The 16749-nt window shown below is 51.0% G+C and overlaps 1 protein-coding gene across 1 annotated transcript in view; it reads left to right on the top strand.

The window, feature by feature from the left end:
- LOC120836842 (neprilysin-2-like) overlaps positions 1 to 16749 on the top strand; it is a 141329-nt gene that overhangs the window by 72554 nt on the left and 52026 nt on the right. Inside the window, exon 6 of the mRNA XM_042290266.1 lies at positions 2314 to 2771. Coding sequence (XP_042146200.1) covers positions 2314 to 2771 — 458 coding nt within the window. The remainder of the gene's footprint in view (positions 1 to 2313; positions 2772 to 16749) is intronic.

Here is a 16749-nt window from a genome sequence, read left to right as displayed (position 1 = left end):
GTTGTCTCAGTGTCCCGCGTCGGTACACGATGACAGATGGCAATATCCGCTCGAGTAATTGGTTTGCCAATAGACCGATGTCACCAAGCGAACTGCGCAGGCGCGCACATCCCGGAAGTGGTCCCGCGCCATGCTACTTGTAGTCATCACTTTCCGGCTTCCCGGCTACATACGGCTGCGCGTACGTACATCATCATAGATTATCATTTGGCACGCCCCGGTATCACCTTGATTCTCTTGCATGTTTTTACTTCATGAAATTGTGTTCTTTGTGATGCCTTACTTTCCTCAGCAAGTGCAGAAAAGCAGTTTCAGTCGTCTTATCGCTTTAGAATCGCTTTGTCGTCTGCTTCGTCGTCGTCTGCTTCGTCTTCGTGAACACGTGAGCCCACTGCCGTTCACGGGGTAATCCCACTGCAGCCGCGGAGAAAAACAAAACAAAAAAACAATCGTGCCACTACTCGAGCATTCCGACTCCTCGGACGTCTCAATTACCTTGCAAATAAGTGAACATCTAGTGCAATAGCAAAGAACAAGAAAATTCGAGGGACCATCGGCTCGGTGTAGCACCACGGAACAGCATCAAATGTGATGAAAAACTGAGCTTGGTGGTGCTCAGTCTTGTCCATAGCGTTTAATCAGCCATCAAGTAAGACGAGCTAAATAGACTTTCTCGGTCAGCGATAGTTTTCTAAAAGTTGTTTCATTCTGGTAGACAGCCTGTGCGACAGGGTACAGATGAACAGCGGGAGAAGCCTGCACACAAAGAACTGATCTACAGAAAGGCCATGCCTGACGCTCCATAATAATTGGCATTTATCAAAAAGAAGCAACCATGCCAGATACCTAAAAGCTTGGGGTGGAGATGATTTTTTGTGTACAGTTTATGTTCAGTTTTATTTTGTTTGCGCAAGATCCGAACGCTAACAGTCGCCCGACGGGGAAGCTTTTTTCTGCGGTCTCGACTGGTGCTAGTGCAGAATGGATCAGTAACACCAGCCTATTAGACCACCACAAAATGGATGAGGTTCGTTTGTTGCATTTTAGGCGGTAAATAGGTGTTGTACTTCTAAATTGCATCATGTAATCTTTTCGCGTTCGTATGGAAAAAAAATGAAGACTGCTTCCGAAGAAAAAGTTGTTTTATATCAAGTGGTGCATATCGGGAATCGCTGTTCTTTTTAGTGATTGCCCTGATCTTTTGAAGCACAGTTGTGCTTGAAACATGTCGTCGCAATAACAGTTATAACCACCAAAATACACCGAGTAAAAAGTGTATTAAAAACGGCCTCCGCAAAGCAGTGCGGAGGTCCTATTTGAGATAGACCAACGAATAGGCCGCTACGGAGCAAATGGTCAGAGAGATTCCAGCTTACGGAACACTTCGGCACGCTCTATGTCTCGTGCCCTGTAATCTTACATATTTTAGCTGACGTGGAATAATTGGATATAAATTATGAAGCGAATCGCGAAACAAATCGTAAAACGCTATTTTTCCTGCCGCTCTGTCCGGCTCTGTCGACCTTTCTTTGCCATGCTTCTTTCTTGCGGAAAGACATAATATCCGAGGCCTTTTTGCCTGGTGCTGTTATTACAGCTCCGTGGCATACAACATGTGAAGCCACCGATTGAAAACCATGAGTCAACACCTGGCTAAAAGTCTCGTGCTAACCCGAAAATTTCCAAACGCCGGGCGTACAATGCGCGCCGACGCGGCCGGAAAACTGGGGAGAACTACAGGTACCAGAATGCACCGCGATAGCGGTGGCGTCGCGCAACTCCTCGTGAGATCGGTCTATTGGTTCTCCCAGTTTTCGAACCACATCTCAAAGTACTTGGGCATCATGCTTGAGGATTCCTTTGATTTCCAGATTGGTGGTCCTCGATTACTGCTCAGCGTCCGTATAAGTCAATCCTGGCAGTTTCTCAAGCACGTTCCTAGGTCATCGCACGTTTGCGAGAGATTTCTGTCTCTCTCTCAAACAGAGATTTTTTTTTTTTTTTTTAAAGTAGTGTCTCAAACTTTGTCTTCATGTCCTCAAACTCGCGGTTCATGAAATCCATACTATCCTTTGCCTCTTTAACATCATTCCGCAAGTCACGTCTGTCACTTCTAATATGTCGTACCAGTGTCTGCCTAAAAGCGTTCTATTCCTGGCAAAGTTCATCTTTAAGTTCATTCAGTATTTTGTAGATGTACTTCATCATCAACCGGTCGTACGGTCATTTGGGAAGCGACGCGGCGCCGTTATGTTGCTACTGGAGAGCAGACACCTGCAGCCTGACCGAAGCTGCTTGCTTCCTTCTGCTCAGCGTCCACCCTGCTCCGGAACATGAACCAGAGTGTGGACCCCTGCGAGAACTTCTACGACTTCGCGTGCGGCGGCTGGGTGCACCGGCACCCGATTCCGGAGGACAGGCCTGTGGTGTCCCAGTTCTCCTTCATCTGGGACCAGCTGAAAGCCCAGCTGCGCTCGCTGGTCGAGAAGCCGCCACAGGACTGGGAGCCAGGCTTCATCCACAAGATGAAGCACATGTACCGGTCCTGCCTAAACACTAGCCTCATCGACTCGTACGCCGAGGAGCCTCTGCAGAGGGTCCTCAGGTCGCTCGGAGGCTGGCCCGTGGTCGAGGGACCCGGATGGAACGCGTCCAAGTTCTACTGGCTGGACACGCTCATACAGTTTCGCCACTTTGGCTACAGCCACGACATCCTGCTCGAGCTGTTTGTCATCCCGGATTTCCGGAACAACACGCGATACATCATCTTCGTAAGCAAACGACGTTTCAGGGAACAGTTTTGAAAAGCAATTGCTTTATACGGGAAACCTGCAGGGACCTTGCTTGCTCGTGGCGATGGTGCTTTTGGTCACGGTGTAGTAAGGCAATAGAAGAAAGTAAGGGGGGGATTCACACAAGGGAGGAATCCCGGAGATTTCTCCCCAGCGCGCGCATCACGCCGCAAAAACGTCAGGCTTTTGCCCACCGCAAAAGCCTCACGTTTTTGTCACGTGATGCGCGCGCCAAGGAGAAATACACCGTATTTCTCCCTCGTGCTCAGGGTGTAAGATAGACAGGTGAGGAAAGGGCCCATAGAAGCCTACCGTAGCGCCGTGACCGGATTGTATACTCGTCTGCCTGCGGGTACCCCCGATTTCCGACAGATGGCGCTGGGGCGAGAAAGAAATCAGAATCGGATTTGCATGGAACTCTATGGGAGAGTGCGCAAAATAAACCGAGTGCACGACAGTCCTCCACTGAAAATCCACGAGACACCTTCCCCGTCAGTTTTGCCGGTCGCCACCGCTCGCCCATCTGGAGTGAGAGTTCGCGGTGCTCCACATAGATGGCGCCACAGAAAAAGAGAAAACCGAGGGGGACACAATCCGGTCGCTCATTTGGCTCTCGTTTCCCCACCTGTCTATCTTACACCCTGCTCGTGCCCGTAACGGCGCGCCGGCGCAGCTGTTGGTTTGACGTCATAGCGCCCGCGACCAATAGCGTTGCTCCGCGCGGAGTGCGTGCAGATCGTACTCTAGTGCGTGTGTACGTATGTATGTATGTATGTATGTATGTATGTCTGTATCTGCCTATGTATGTGTGTGTGCTTGTTTGTTTATTCGTTTGTTTGGGGGAGGGGGTTAACACTTCTTTTTCCCCTCCTTCCCCTGCGTAGGAACGCGGGTTGCGTAGTGGTATATGGGCACTGCCATCGCACCTTCGTTATATTTGACAGAATATTTCCGTCGATTTTAAAGTTTGCCTGCGATATCGTATACCACTTTACTTCGACCTACGTCACAATGACGGCCTCCTGTACACGTCAAACAAATGACAGAACACATGCAGCGGTAGAAGAACCACAAATCCATGAATATTTAGCACTGAAAAAAAGAAAGCTTTTCTATTTTTTAGAATAATTCTGTTATGGTGCACCCAAAGTCGCAAAGGTTTTGAATTGCGGTAGTCGACAGTGGATACCGGTTGGAAAACACAAAAGATACACAAGTGTGTGTTTGTTTGCTTTGTGGGTCCGTCCATTAGAATATCGTTCACAGAGGTATTGCAGTACAGCAAGAATATAACACATCGATATATAACTTGCGTCCAAGGTCTATTTCACATAGGCTAAGTAGAAGCCTCAAGTGCCCTAAGCCATCTTAAAAGAAAATTGGTCGAAGAACCAGATTCTGGTGCCCAAGTGTCATAAATATTAGAAACAAACCTTCAAATCAAGATTCATCCGTTATTTTATTTTCCCTAGCAATATACCAGACTACTTGGCTCAAAGATTGAATGCAACATCAGAACTGGCACACTGCATATGCCTTCCTGGCATTCAGTCGCCTGCTATTAAAATTACGCAAAGAACCAGTGTATATACAGTGCTTAGAATTGTCAGTACTCTCACCAGAGCTTGCCAACACTTATAACTTGCCGAAGAAAATACTTTTGGGAGGAGTTGTTACTCCATACGGAAGGTGATTTCGTGCCCCAGTGACCACAATAACTTAAGTTTAATTTTAATACACACATATTTACTTAAAAAAAAAAATCTCTGAAACGTACATAATCCCTGAGCCGTTTTGGACGAACCTAACCCGTCCATCAAGAGCCGTCCCTAAACAGTTTAGGACGAGTGTAATAGGCTTGTAAGCAGTGAGAGAGTGCAGGCGAGCTGGTAATCAATCGACATCTTGTAAACCCTGAGATGGGGAACGATAAAAAAATAGGCGCGTGTGTATGAAGGCACTCTAGAGTGTAGCTCATCCGCGCACCGTCGCCCCGCCCTATGGCTGTTTTAGGCGACACAGGCTCGTTCAGAGCTTAGTTTGCGGCACGGCCGAGAGATGGCAGCACATTTTTTTTGGTACACGTTTTCTTTGTAAAAATGGCGACCGTTGCTGGGGGATACGTGCAGCCTGGGCTGCACATGCAATAAAAAACAGTTTAAGGCTAAAACTGCAAAAAAAAAAAAAAAACTAGAAAACGTTGACTAAGGGGTTAATGCGGTTTGTGCAGGTAAGTTATACGCCGAACAAGTTCGTCAGCTCCGTGCGCATCTCGTTCGTTTGTTTAGCTCCCAAATGCTCCCATGTGCGCTTGTTTTTTCCCCGACCTCAACCATAGCCTCCTCTATACCCCCAAAGCCTGGCAGTTCGACGACGGAGGCATAGATTGGCCGGTCGTAGATTTGGAGCGCGAGGATCTGGGGGGCTAAGCTCGCCTCCGGCGGGAATCTCTCCGATGCCACGTCACGAGGGAGGGGAGGAGCTTCTTTTGACTCCGCCCCGGCGAGTTTCCCACTCCCCCTCTTACATTTCCGACCCCCCCGGTGGCGGCGAGTTCCCCAGCGTAGCTCCGATTTTTCCCTATGCTCCGCAGTGAAGGGTTTTTATTTTTTTTTTTTTTTTAAATCGGGGGATCGGTGGTCGGCTGGGCTAGCGCACACCAGCTCGGAGCACGTCGAGCGAAAGGTCCGTTGCAGAACCCAGGATGCTGGGTTCAATCCCCACCCCTGCCCGTTTCGATGTTGATGAGCATCGTACCGGCGTGCAGTCGTGTAACACTACTGCGGGATGGAAGTTAAAGACCTCAGGCTAGCGGTTGTACGACACTGCATGGCTAAATTTCTCATCTACAGCTGGGAGAATCTTCACCGTTGAAGCAGACCAAGTTTTAGGCAGTATCAACATACATACAGCCCAATTTTTGTTTTATTTAAATCGTAAATGACAAATAAGAATAGGTAACAGCAGGGATGCTAATTATACAAACATTGCTTGGATGTGGGCTAGTTGACTAGACATTGTGATGGTTTGCTGCGCCACTTAGATGCAAGAAAAACGCTCTTGATAAATATAAACTAGAGCAGAGTATAGACGAAAAACAACATACAGGAATGGCGCAGACTAACAACTGTGTAATTTCTTTCTCATCTTCCCTCACACCGCCACACAGCCACAATTTTTTTTTTTTTTTTCAGAATAGGGTGCACGTGGAGCGAAAGCTCGCGCTGCAGAACCCTGGAGCGTGGATTTACTCCCACCCCTGCCCTTTTCGATGTTGATGAGCATCGTACCGGCATGCGGTCGTGTATCACTACAACGTGGTGCACGTTAAATACCCTAGGCTAGCAGTCATACTGCACTTGCTAAATTGCTTATCTACAGTAGGTGACAATGTCGCAATGTTCTGGCATGTTCTCCTGCTGTAAAAACAACTAACGGCCAATTTGTTTGACAAAATACGCCGTGGAAGAAGAAAGATGAGAAAGAAATTACACTGTTGTTAGTCTGCGCCATTAATGTATATTACTTTTCTTCTATCACCTGTTTTAGTTTGAATTTTGTCAAGTGCGTTTTTCTTGCATCTACGCAGCACAGCAACCCATCAAAATAATTGTAAAAGCCTGTAGGTAATGGTAAATTGCTTTCCTGGTTGCAGATTGCCGTAAAAACACATTTGTTTCTAGGATTCACTTTGTAGAATTTGGATGCAGGATTCATGACGGGGGTGACGGTTCATTCACGGCTCCATCGCCTCAAGCCCGGTTCGCCACGCAGTTCATCACACAGCCACCTTACCACGTCTTTCGAGAGGCGATAGTGTTGTTGAAAATGAACGTCGTCCATGTCAAACACATTGGCGTGGTTTAAATACCTATGCCGACGGCAAAACACGAACGAAAACGCTGCCATTTTGGACGCTTCTCCCTGATCTCGCGCCCAACTCGCCCAAACTCGCCTAGGTCGGAGCCGGCAAGCTTTTCCCATCCGCGGCGGCTTCTGCCACGTCAGAATGACGTCACCGCATCTCGCCGCGAGTTCCGAATATGCAACTCTCCGACCGCCTCAAACCCTCCGTTTAACGTCACGATCTAGGGAGTGTCGGCGCGTGTTGTCATGCACGGCGCCGACCAATCGCGGCGGTCGGCGAGTTTGGCGGAGAACTCGCCTCGATCTCGCCGCGCCGAGCTTAGCCCCCCTGGTAGCACAGAGCATTTTTGGGGGAACCTAGAGTTCCTGTATAGAGCTACCTACGGTAGCAGAGTTGCGCATTCAGCCTCGGCGGGTGGCCGTAGCGCCGGCTTTCCCGCACGCCCTGGTGGCTTTGCTCCTCCCGTGACTAAATTTGGCGAATAGCAGCGCCGCGCGCGCCGCCGCGCATGGAAACCAGGAAAGGAAGAAAAGGAGGCGAAAGCAGGAGAACACGCGCCGGGGCGCGAAAAACGTCGGCGGAGCGACCGTAAACGTGGCTTTTTTGCGCGGCGCCGCATGCTTTGCTCCTCACGTAATGGATCTCGGCGAATAGCGGCGTATTTTTCGTCGAAATCGATCACGTGAGGAGCAAAGCATCCGGCGCCGTGCAAGAAAGCCACCTTTACGGTCGCTCCGCCGACGTTGCTCGGGCCCCGGCGTATGTTCCCCTGCTTTCGCTTTCCTTCTCCTCCTCTCCTGTTTTCCATGCGCGGCGGCGCGTGCGGCGCCGCTATTTGCCAAATTTAGTCACGTGATGAGCAAAGCATCCAGGGCGTGCAGGAAAGCCAACGCTACGGCCACCCGCCGAGGCTGAATGCGCAACTCTGCTACCGTAGGTAGCTATATACAGGAACTCTAGGGGAACCTGGTCATGAGCGCACAGCTTTTGCAGCGGTGAGAACCCGAATCGTTTTCAAACTTGACGAGAAAAGAAGCGGTAGCACGAGGAACGCGAGGAACACGAACGGACATTCCATCGCTCGGGAGAAGTGTGTTTCGGCTTCTTGCCGCAGCGGGGCGCCCGTCTTCTGACAGAATGGAGGGAACGAGGGAGGGAGGTGGAATTAGAGCATTTATTAAGAAGAATATTAACTTTCAAAGGATCAGAAAGGAGTACGCTCAACATTTGTTTCTAAAGGGAAAAGTCGCTGGGGAATCAACAGTCCTTGGAGTTGTTTACATATGGACAGGGACAGGTGCTAAAGAGTAAAACAGAAAAATGATTGATAGCATATGAAGAGACATTAGTGAGCTAGTGGAAGGTTCTGAAATATTTATGGGAGACATGAATGTCCATATCGAGGGTCTGGGTAGGTGTACGGACTCAACTGGGAGCATATACTAGAACTGCTGGAAAAACATGACTTAGTTTTATGTAATACCAGTCAGAAGTGTGACTGGCACATAACGTGGGAAACTGGCAATCTACACGTAACTATAGATTACGTACTCATGTCACACAAAATATATGGTAAGTTACAAGTAATGAAAATAGATGAAGAAGGTTCCAAAAGTCTTGGTAGTGATCAGAAACGTATTAAGCTGAATTTGCCAGAGAAGTAAATGCTGAAACTAGACAACATAACTAAAAGCAAACTTTCTGCAGCGACAAAGAGTTGGAAATAGTTGCTGAAAGAATAGAGGAAGCAGTTTCAGGGCAGCGGTATACATATTGAACCTACGAGAGCCTAATCAGGCTTTTTGCTCTGGAACTAGACAAAGTTCATAGTAAAGGAAAGGGGAAGCAAGGACATAGACCAAAAAGCTGGTGGGACGAAGAAGGGAAACAAGCGATACAAAAACATCAAGAAGCCTCTAGAGAACGCAGGTATTCAAAGCGCAGTGGGGATTCAGAAACGGAAGTAAAAAGAAAATTGGACACTTTTCTAACACGTTGCCGAGAGGCATCCAGTTTGATCAATACGAAAATTCAGAGAAAGGGTGAGGAATAAATGAGTAATGTAAGCAAGAAAGATAGAAACGCAGCCAAGAAGCTTTTGGAGCACTTGAACTCGCTCGGTGAAACGACGCAAGCTAGACAGAGGTTAATACTCTCGCATCAGGGAGATCAATACGATATATAGGAGCAGTGATGGAGGAGAAATTTCGGGAACGGGTACATGTGGAACCTAGGAGAACCGAAGGAAGTAGATGTCCAGCTTGTGACATCGCGGATTTCGGACAAAGAGAACGGGAAAAGGCGGAACGAAGAGTCCCTAGTGGCACGTCGACAGGCAAAGATGGGATCCCAATCAAGCTTGTGAAGAATTTGGGTCCTAAATCTAAGGCAAAACTAACAGAGGTAGTGAGCACTATGATAACAAAAGGAAATATTCCAGATGAATGGAGGCTTAGTAGGCTGAGTATGATATATTGCCGCGCGCCAAGGAGGCAGCGCGGCCATAACCTAACGGTGATCGCGCTTGCCTCCCACGCGAAGGGCCAGGGTTCGATTCCTGGCCGCGGCTACGCATTTATGTTTACACTGTAATGTGATGTTCTGGTGAATTCGAGAGCCGTCTAGCTGATTCGAGGTTAGAATGTTCTACGCGTCGAACCTTCTACATCGAATGCTCCAGAAGCCGACGCGTGTACAAAAGCGGCTCCGCCTGGCAAGAAGGATTCAGTTTCGCCCCAGCGTTCGACTGTGCTGCTACACCGACTTCGACGCCCGCGACGCTCTGTTATTATCTTTGTACCTTTTTTAGTTTTGGCACAAGTTCGCCACATTAAACGTTTATTTCTTTCTGTTTATTTATTGTTCTTTTGGTCACCACCCGTGACATTTTGGTGGAGGTGCGGGGTACCGCATGCCCGTGCAGCGTTCCCCTCTAAGGGCCCGCAGTGCAAGTCCGATTCCCGGCTCGGGGAGAAGACCACTCACTGCAGAACCTGAAACTCGGACCAGCCGCCGCACCAAGGGAGAGGATCCTGAATACGGTTTGCTCCTGGACAAGCCCAAGCCACAGAAGACGACGATGGCCAACCAGTCGCAAGCTCCCGCCGCTTCTCCCGTCATCTACATGCACGTCGCACCGCGGACGGCTGCCCCCTTCCACGGTGAACTCTACGAAGACGTCGAAAACTGGATTGACCAGTATGAACGCGTTGCTTGCCAGAATGGCTGAACCGACGAGCAGCGCCTGCACAACGTCTATTTATCCCTTGAGGGGACCGCCAAGCACTGGTACGAGAACCATGAGTCCTCTTTGACGTCGTGGGACATTTTCAAGACCGATCTGAAGGCTACATTCGTCAACCACCACCGCCGAGAGAGAGCCGAGCACCTACTGCGAACCAGGACCCAGGGCCCCAATGAAAGCGTCACGAGCTTTGTGGAAGACGTGCTCCCCCTGAGCTCCTGCGCCGACACTCAGGCCACCGAGGGAAAGAAACTGCGCATTTTGATGCCGGGCGTGAAGGACGACATCTTCGGAGGCCTCGTCCGCAACCCGCCGGCAACCGTCGACGCCTTCGTCAGCGAGGCGACAAACATCGAGCGCGCCCTCCAAGCGCGCGCTTCCCGCTACCAGCGACAGCCAAGCGTCACTGCAACCGCCTGGTACGGACATCCGCGAAATTATCCGGGAGGTTGTCCGGGAGGAACTGCGAAGGTTGCTGCCAACCACCAGCCGTCCGCCAACCATTTCCATCGCCGAGGCTGTCCGAGAAGAAGAGCATCGGGCGCTCCAACCAGAGGTTCCCGTCACCACGGTGGCACCGGAGGAACCGACGTTGAGCTACGCCGCCATGGCCCGACGACCGCCGCAAGCTTCCCGCCAAGCCACGGCGCCGCCTCGAAGAGACGCCCCAACGCCGCAATACCCCCGACGACAGGAAGATCAGGCGCACGTTTCCCCCAGAGCGACCTGCGCTGAGGAAGACAGACGTCTGGAGGACGGCCGACCGACGCCCGCTGTGTTACCACTGCGGGGAAGCTGACCATGTGTACCGCCGATGCCCATACCGGCGACTCGGGCTGCGCGGATTCCACCCAAGCGACCCGCGCCCCCGGTATGGTGAACGCCCTCGGGAGATCGACGATTACCTGCGACGACCCCAGTCTCCCGAGCCTGCGTCCCGCCGAGAGTTCCGGTCGCCGTCACCGCGACGTCCAGCTTCGCCGATGCACCGACCCCGACGTGAAAGCCTGTCACCCCCCGCTCCTCGCCGGGGAAACTAGGCGCGGCAACCCCTGGAGGTAGAGTTGCCGAAGACGACCGTCGCCAAGATCCTCCACGAACGTCGAAGGGCCCCCACTTGAACGCTACCAGAGATCGAAACGACGCCCCTGCAACGGTGTCCAATAACCTAAACGTCGTCATCGACGGCCACGACGCATCAGCGCTCGTGGACACCGGAGCAGACTACTCAGTCTTGAGTGGGAGGCTCTCCCGCCGCCTTCGAAAAGTCACCACGCCGTGGGATGGACCACAAATACGAGCCGCCGGAGGGCACCTCATCACACCAGTCGGGAGATGCACTGCTCGCGTCGAGATCCACGGTGAGACGTGCCCTGTGAAGTTCGTCGTTCTGCAAGACTGTTCAAGGGACGTTATCCTTGGAATGGACTTTCTCTGCGAGTATGGCGCCGTCATCGACCTCGGGCAAACCAGCTGACGCTGCGAAAGCCTGTTTTACCGCCGGTGGAAACCAACACGACGTCAACCGCGATCCGAGTTATCGCCGACCATGTGAACTTACCGCCGCGGTCGAGTGTTTTCGTCGCCGTCATAACCGACGCAGCCATGCACGGTGAAGCTCTTCTGGAAGGCAGCGTCCAACTGCTCCTTGAGAAAGGAATTGGCGTCGCACGAGGCGTAACGGGTCTCCAAGAAGGACGTACAACTGTTCTTGTGACAAACTTCGGAGAGGAGCCGCAGCACCTAACGAAGGGTACCACTGTGGGCCACTTTAAGGAGCTTCAGGCGCCAGTCGTGGTCACCGCAATCTCCGTAGAAACCTCGTCGTCACAGCAGAACAGCACGCCGCCGCCGCCGATCGACATTGACCCCGAGCTCCCAGCTCCTAAGCGCCGGCAAGCGGTTCATCTCCTCGCTGAATACCGTGACTGTTCTGCCACGTCGTCGAAACTTCGCCAAACACCAATGGCGAAACATCGCGTTATTACCGACGACGACGCGCTCCCTGTCCACCAGTCGCCGTATCGAGTCTCCTTAAAGGAAAGGAAGGTGATTCAGGATCAAGTCAGAGAAATGCTCGACGACGACATCATTCAACCCTCAAGAAGTCCATGGGCGTCCCCAGTCGTCCTTGCAAAGAAGGACGGAACCCTGCGGTTCTGCGTGGACTATCGTCGACTGAACGCTGTGACGAAGAAGGACGTCTATCCGCTCCCCCGCATCGACGATACGTTAGACCGACTGCGCCACTTCCGATATTTTTCGTCGATGGATCTGAAGAGTGGCTACTGGCAGATTGAAGTCGACGAACGCGACCGGGAGAAAACTGCCTTCGTCACTCCCGGCGGACTGTACGAATTCAAAGTGATGCCGTTCGGGCTTTGTACTGCGCCAGCCACCTTCCAGCGTGTCATGGACACCGTGCTGGCAGGTCTGAAATGGCAGAGCTGCCTCGTCTACCTCGACGACGTCGTGGTATTTTCACGAGACTTCGACGAGCACCTCAAACGACTTCGAGCCGTGCTTCAAGCCATCAAGACCGCCGGCCTGTCACTCAAGCCAACAAAGTGTAGATTCGCCTATGGTGAACTTAAGTTCCTTGTCCACGTCGTGTGCAACAAAGGTGTTCTCCCTGATCCTGAGAAGACCCGCGCCGTGGCTGCATTTACGCCGCCGTCTGACAAGAAGGCCGTGAGAAGATTCCTCGGACTTTGTGCCTACTACAGACGATTTGTTCGGGGCTTCGCCAAGCTGTCCGCACCGCTGACGCACCTCACGAAGGACGCCGTAAAGTTCGAATGGACAGACGAACACCAGCGGTCATTCGATGAGCTGAAACGAAGACTCCAGACGCCCCCGATTCTTGGCCACTTCGACCAGTTCGCTGATACAGAGATCCACACGGACGCCAGTAACACCGGACTTGGCGCGGTGCTTGTTCAAAGGCAGGACGGGGCAGAGCGAGTCATCGCATACGCGAGTCGGACGCTGTCTAAGGCGGAGAGGAATTACTCTACAACTGAAAAGGAGTGCCTTGCTGTCGTCTGGGCGATAACAAAGTTTCGCCCATATCTGTATGGAAGTCCTTTTCGCGTCACGGACCATCACTCGCTCTGCTGGCTCGCGAATCTGAAAGACCCCTCCGAACGCCTCGCCCGGTGGAGCCTACGACTGCAGGAGTTCGACATGACCGTTGTGTACAAGTCCGGCCGGAAGCACCATGACGCCGACTGCCTGTCAAGTGCTCCTGTCGAGGCCGGTCCTGCCTGCATCGAAGGCGACGACGATGAGTGTTTCCTCGGCGCTTTGGACGTCAGCGACATGGCAGCACTCCAACGAGACGACCCTGAACTGCGAGCGCTCATCGAGCACGTAGAGGGACAAGCGACTTCGGTTCCCCGTGCTTTCTTAAGAATCCTGCATACATTCTCCAAGCGGCGAGGGCTGCTGTACAAGGAGAACTTCGTCAACAACAACACAACATGGCTGTTGGTTGTACCTGCCAGCCTTCGAGACGAAATATTCCAAGGATGCCATGACGACCCAACGGCTGGACACCTTGGCTACAGCAGGACGCTCGCCAGGACTCGAGAAAAGTACTACTGGCCGAGGCTACCGAAGACCGTTCACCTATACATTCGATCATGCCACGAGTGTCAGCGGCGAAAGAAACCACCAGCGAAGCCGTCAGGACTTCTGCATCCGATTTCTGCCCCGTCTATGCCGTTCCAGCAGATCGGAATGGATTTACTTGGCCCTTTCCCATCGTCAACGTCAGGAAACCGCTGGATTATCGTCGCCACCGATTATCTCACACAATACGCCGAGACGAAAGCCCTTCCAGCAGGCACGGCTGTTGAAGTCGCCAAGTTTTTCATTGAGTCCATTGTCCTCCGGCACGGCGCCCCTGAAGTCCTCATCACAGACCGTGGATCTTCGTTCATGGCCCAGTTGACGCAGGAGATCCTTCGTCTCAGTGGCACCGGCCATCGTCGAACCACTGCATACCATCCGCAGACCAACGGGTTGACGGAGCGGCTCAACAAAACAATCGCCGACATGGTCTCCATGTACGTCGACGTGGAGCACAAGACCTGGGACGAAGTGCTGCCCTACGTCACGTTCGCCTACAATACGTCGGTTCACGAGACCACTGGATTCACCCCTTTCCAGCTGGTACATGGTCGGAAGGTAACGACCATGCTGGACGCAATGCTGCCCCATGAGCCATCTGACACTGAGAGCGACGACGCCCAGGCGGTTGCTCAACGCGCCGAAGAAGCCCGCCAGCTCGCCCGACTCATGATTCAAGACCAGCAACGCGTCGACGCGGGCCGCTACAACCTTCGTCGCAGGGACGTTCACTTCCAGCCCGGAGACAGGGTGTGGGTGTGGACGCCCATCCGTCGCCGTGGCCTCAGTGAGAAACTGCTGAAACGGTACTTTGGACCATACAAGGTACTTCGTCGCCACGGCGAGCTGAACTACGAGATGATGCCCGACGCAACAAGAACATCATCACGCCGCCCACCACGACCTGAAGTCGTCCACGTTGTGCACCTGAAACCGTACTACGCTCGATAGGACTGTGGATCTCATGTGTTTCAAATGACTCTTTAGTTTGCCGTTCTTTTTATGTGCTTTGTTTTGTTTTGTGTTGCATCGGGGCGATGCACTTTTTAAGGGGGAGTAATGCCGCGCGCCAAGTAGGCAGCGCGGCCATAGCCTAACGGTTATCGCGCTTGCCGATAACCGTTAGGCTATCGGCAACGCGAAGGGCCAGGGTTCGATTCCTGGCCGCGGCTACGCATTTTTGTTTACACTGTAATGTGATGTTCTGGTGAATTCGAGAACCGTCTAGCTGATTCGAGGTTAGAATGTTCTACGCGTCGAACCTTCTACATCGAATGCTTCAGAAGCCAACGCGTGTACAAAAACGGCTCCGCCTGGCAAGCAGGATTCAGTTTCGCACCAGCGTTCGACTGTGCTGCTACGCCGACTTCGACGCCCGCGACGCTCTGTTATTATCTTTGTACCTTTTTTAGTTTTGGCACAAGTTCGCCATTAAACGCTAATTTCTTTCTGTTTATTTATTGTTCTTTTGGTCACCACCCGTGACAATATAAGGGAAAGGGAGATAAGTCTGATATTAGGAATTATTGTCCCATAACCGTGACACCAGTTATTTTCAGGTTGGTCATCCATATTATAAAGAACAGACTGGAGGAATGGGTAGATCGCGAGGGCATAGTGGGCGAGTTGCAGAACGGGTTTCGGAAACAAAGAAGGTTGGAGGACAATATATTTTCTCTAACACAGTGTATACAAAATAGCGCAAAAACAAAACAGACCGCTCTGGCTGCAAGGGTGCCTATGACAATGAGAACTAAAGGAACCTGTGGGACATAGTGGAGAGCTTAAACCTAGATGAAGGACTAACAGCCCTATTAAGGAACATTCACAGAGATAATAAGGTGATTATAACATGGGAAGGAAAGGCGACGGGGAAAATAGAGATAAGACGAGGCCTTAGGCAGGGTGGCCGGCCGTTATCGAATTTGCTCTTTATGTTGTATCCGAGAGGATTGGAGGATAGACTAGAGAAGAGTGGGCTTGGATTCGACCTTTCGTACAGTAAGCTAGGCCGAAAAATTTAGCTATCCTTACCGGGATTGATGTATGCGGATGATATCGTATTAACGGCTAACAACAGGACAGAGTTGCAGGAATTAATGAGCATCTGTGGTCCGGAAGGAGAGGAATTAGGTTTCGAATTCAGTAGTGAAAAATCAGCACTCATGATTTTTAACGATGATGAAGTTGAGAAGCTGAAGATACAGAATATTACTGTTGAGAACGCTAGTAAATACAAGTACCTAGGAGTATGGATATGTGATGGTGCAGAATATCTCAGTGAGCATGAAAAGTATATAATAGGTAAGGGCAACAGAACTGCAGCTGTAATGAAAAATAGAGCACTTTGGAATTAGAAAGGTGGTGAGAAAGATTTGGAAAGGGTTAATGGTGCCTGACTTGACTTTTGGAAACGCAGTGCTATGCATGAAATCCGAAGTGCACTCAAGACTAGAAATAAAACAGCGCGGAGTAGGTAGGATGGTTTTGGGGGCACATTGCAAAACGCCAAACCAGGGAGTACAAGGAGGCATGGGATGGGCGTCTTTTGAAAGCAGGGAAGCGGTGAGCAAGATAGAATTTGAGGATTGGTTGAGGCAAATGGATGGGGACCAATGGGCAAAAAAGGTTTTCAGCTATTTATACATGAGGAGTATAGACACAAAGTGGAGACAGCGCACTAGGAAATTAAGAGGAAAGTTTTTAGGCTATAGTGGAGATACGGAAGAGCAGGTCTCAGTTAAGAAGACAGTTAAGGCCACAGAAAGGGACCGGTGGCTAGACGAAATGCAGACAAAAACGGCTCTGGAAAGCTATAGATTAAACAAAACAGTTATTGCCAAAGAAAGCGTTTATGATAATTCTAGAGGAAGCTCATTGTTGTTTGAGGCGAGGACGGGTGTTCTGCGAACAAGAAGATAAAGAGCGAAGTACCAGCAGATGGATGCAGTGTGCACTGCTTGGGGAGAGGAGGACGAGACGGCTGAGCACTTGATACTCTACTGTAAAGGGCTTCACCCTATGCCTACCAAAGACAACATAGATTTAATAAAGTTATTGGGTTTTAGTGACAGCGAAGGGAGAATGGATTTCAAGACTGTAGAGATTACCAAGCAAAGATTAAGTGAATGGTGCCAGAAAGCGAGAGAAAACTAGGTATTTTTGTATTAACCGATGGCAAGGGGGTTTTACAGCCTCACTTTCTTTGCAAC

This window comes from Ixodes scapularis, unplaced genomic scaffold (genome assembly GCF_016920785.2).
Source record: "Ixodes scapularis isolate PalLabHiFi unplaced genomic scaffold, ASM1692078v2 PGA_scaffold1__304_contigs__length_218370807, whole genome shotgun sequence".
Taxonomy (NCBI): Eukaryota; Metazoa; Arthropoda; class Arachnida; order Ixodida; family Ixodidae; genus Ixodes; species Ixodes scapularis.
Note: the sequence above shows the minus strand (reverse complement) of the source record. Positions and strands in the feature narration are given on the sequence as shown.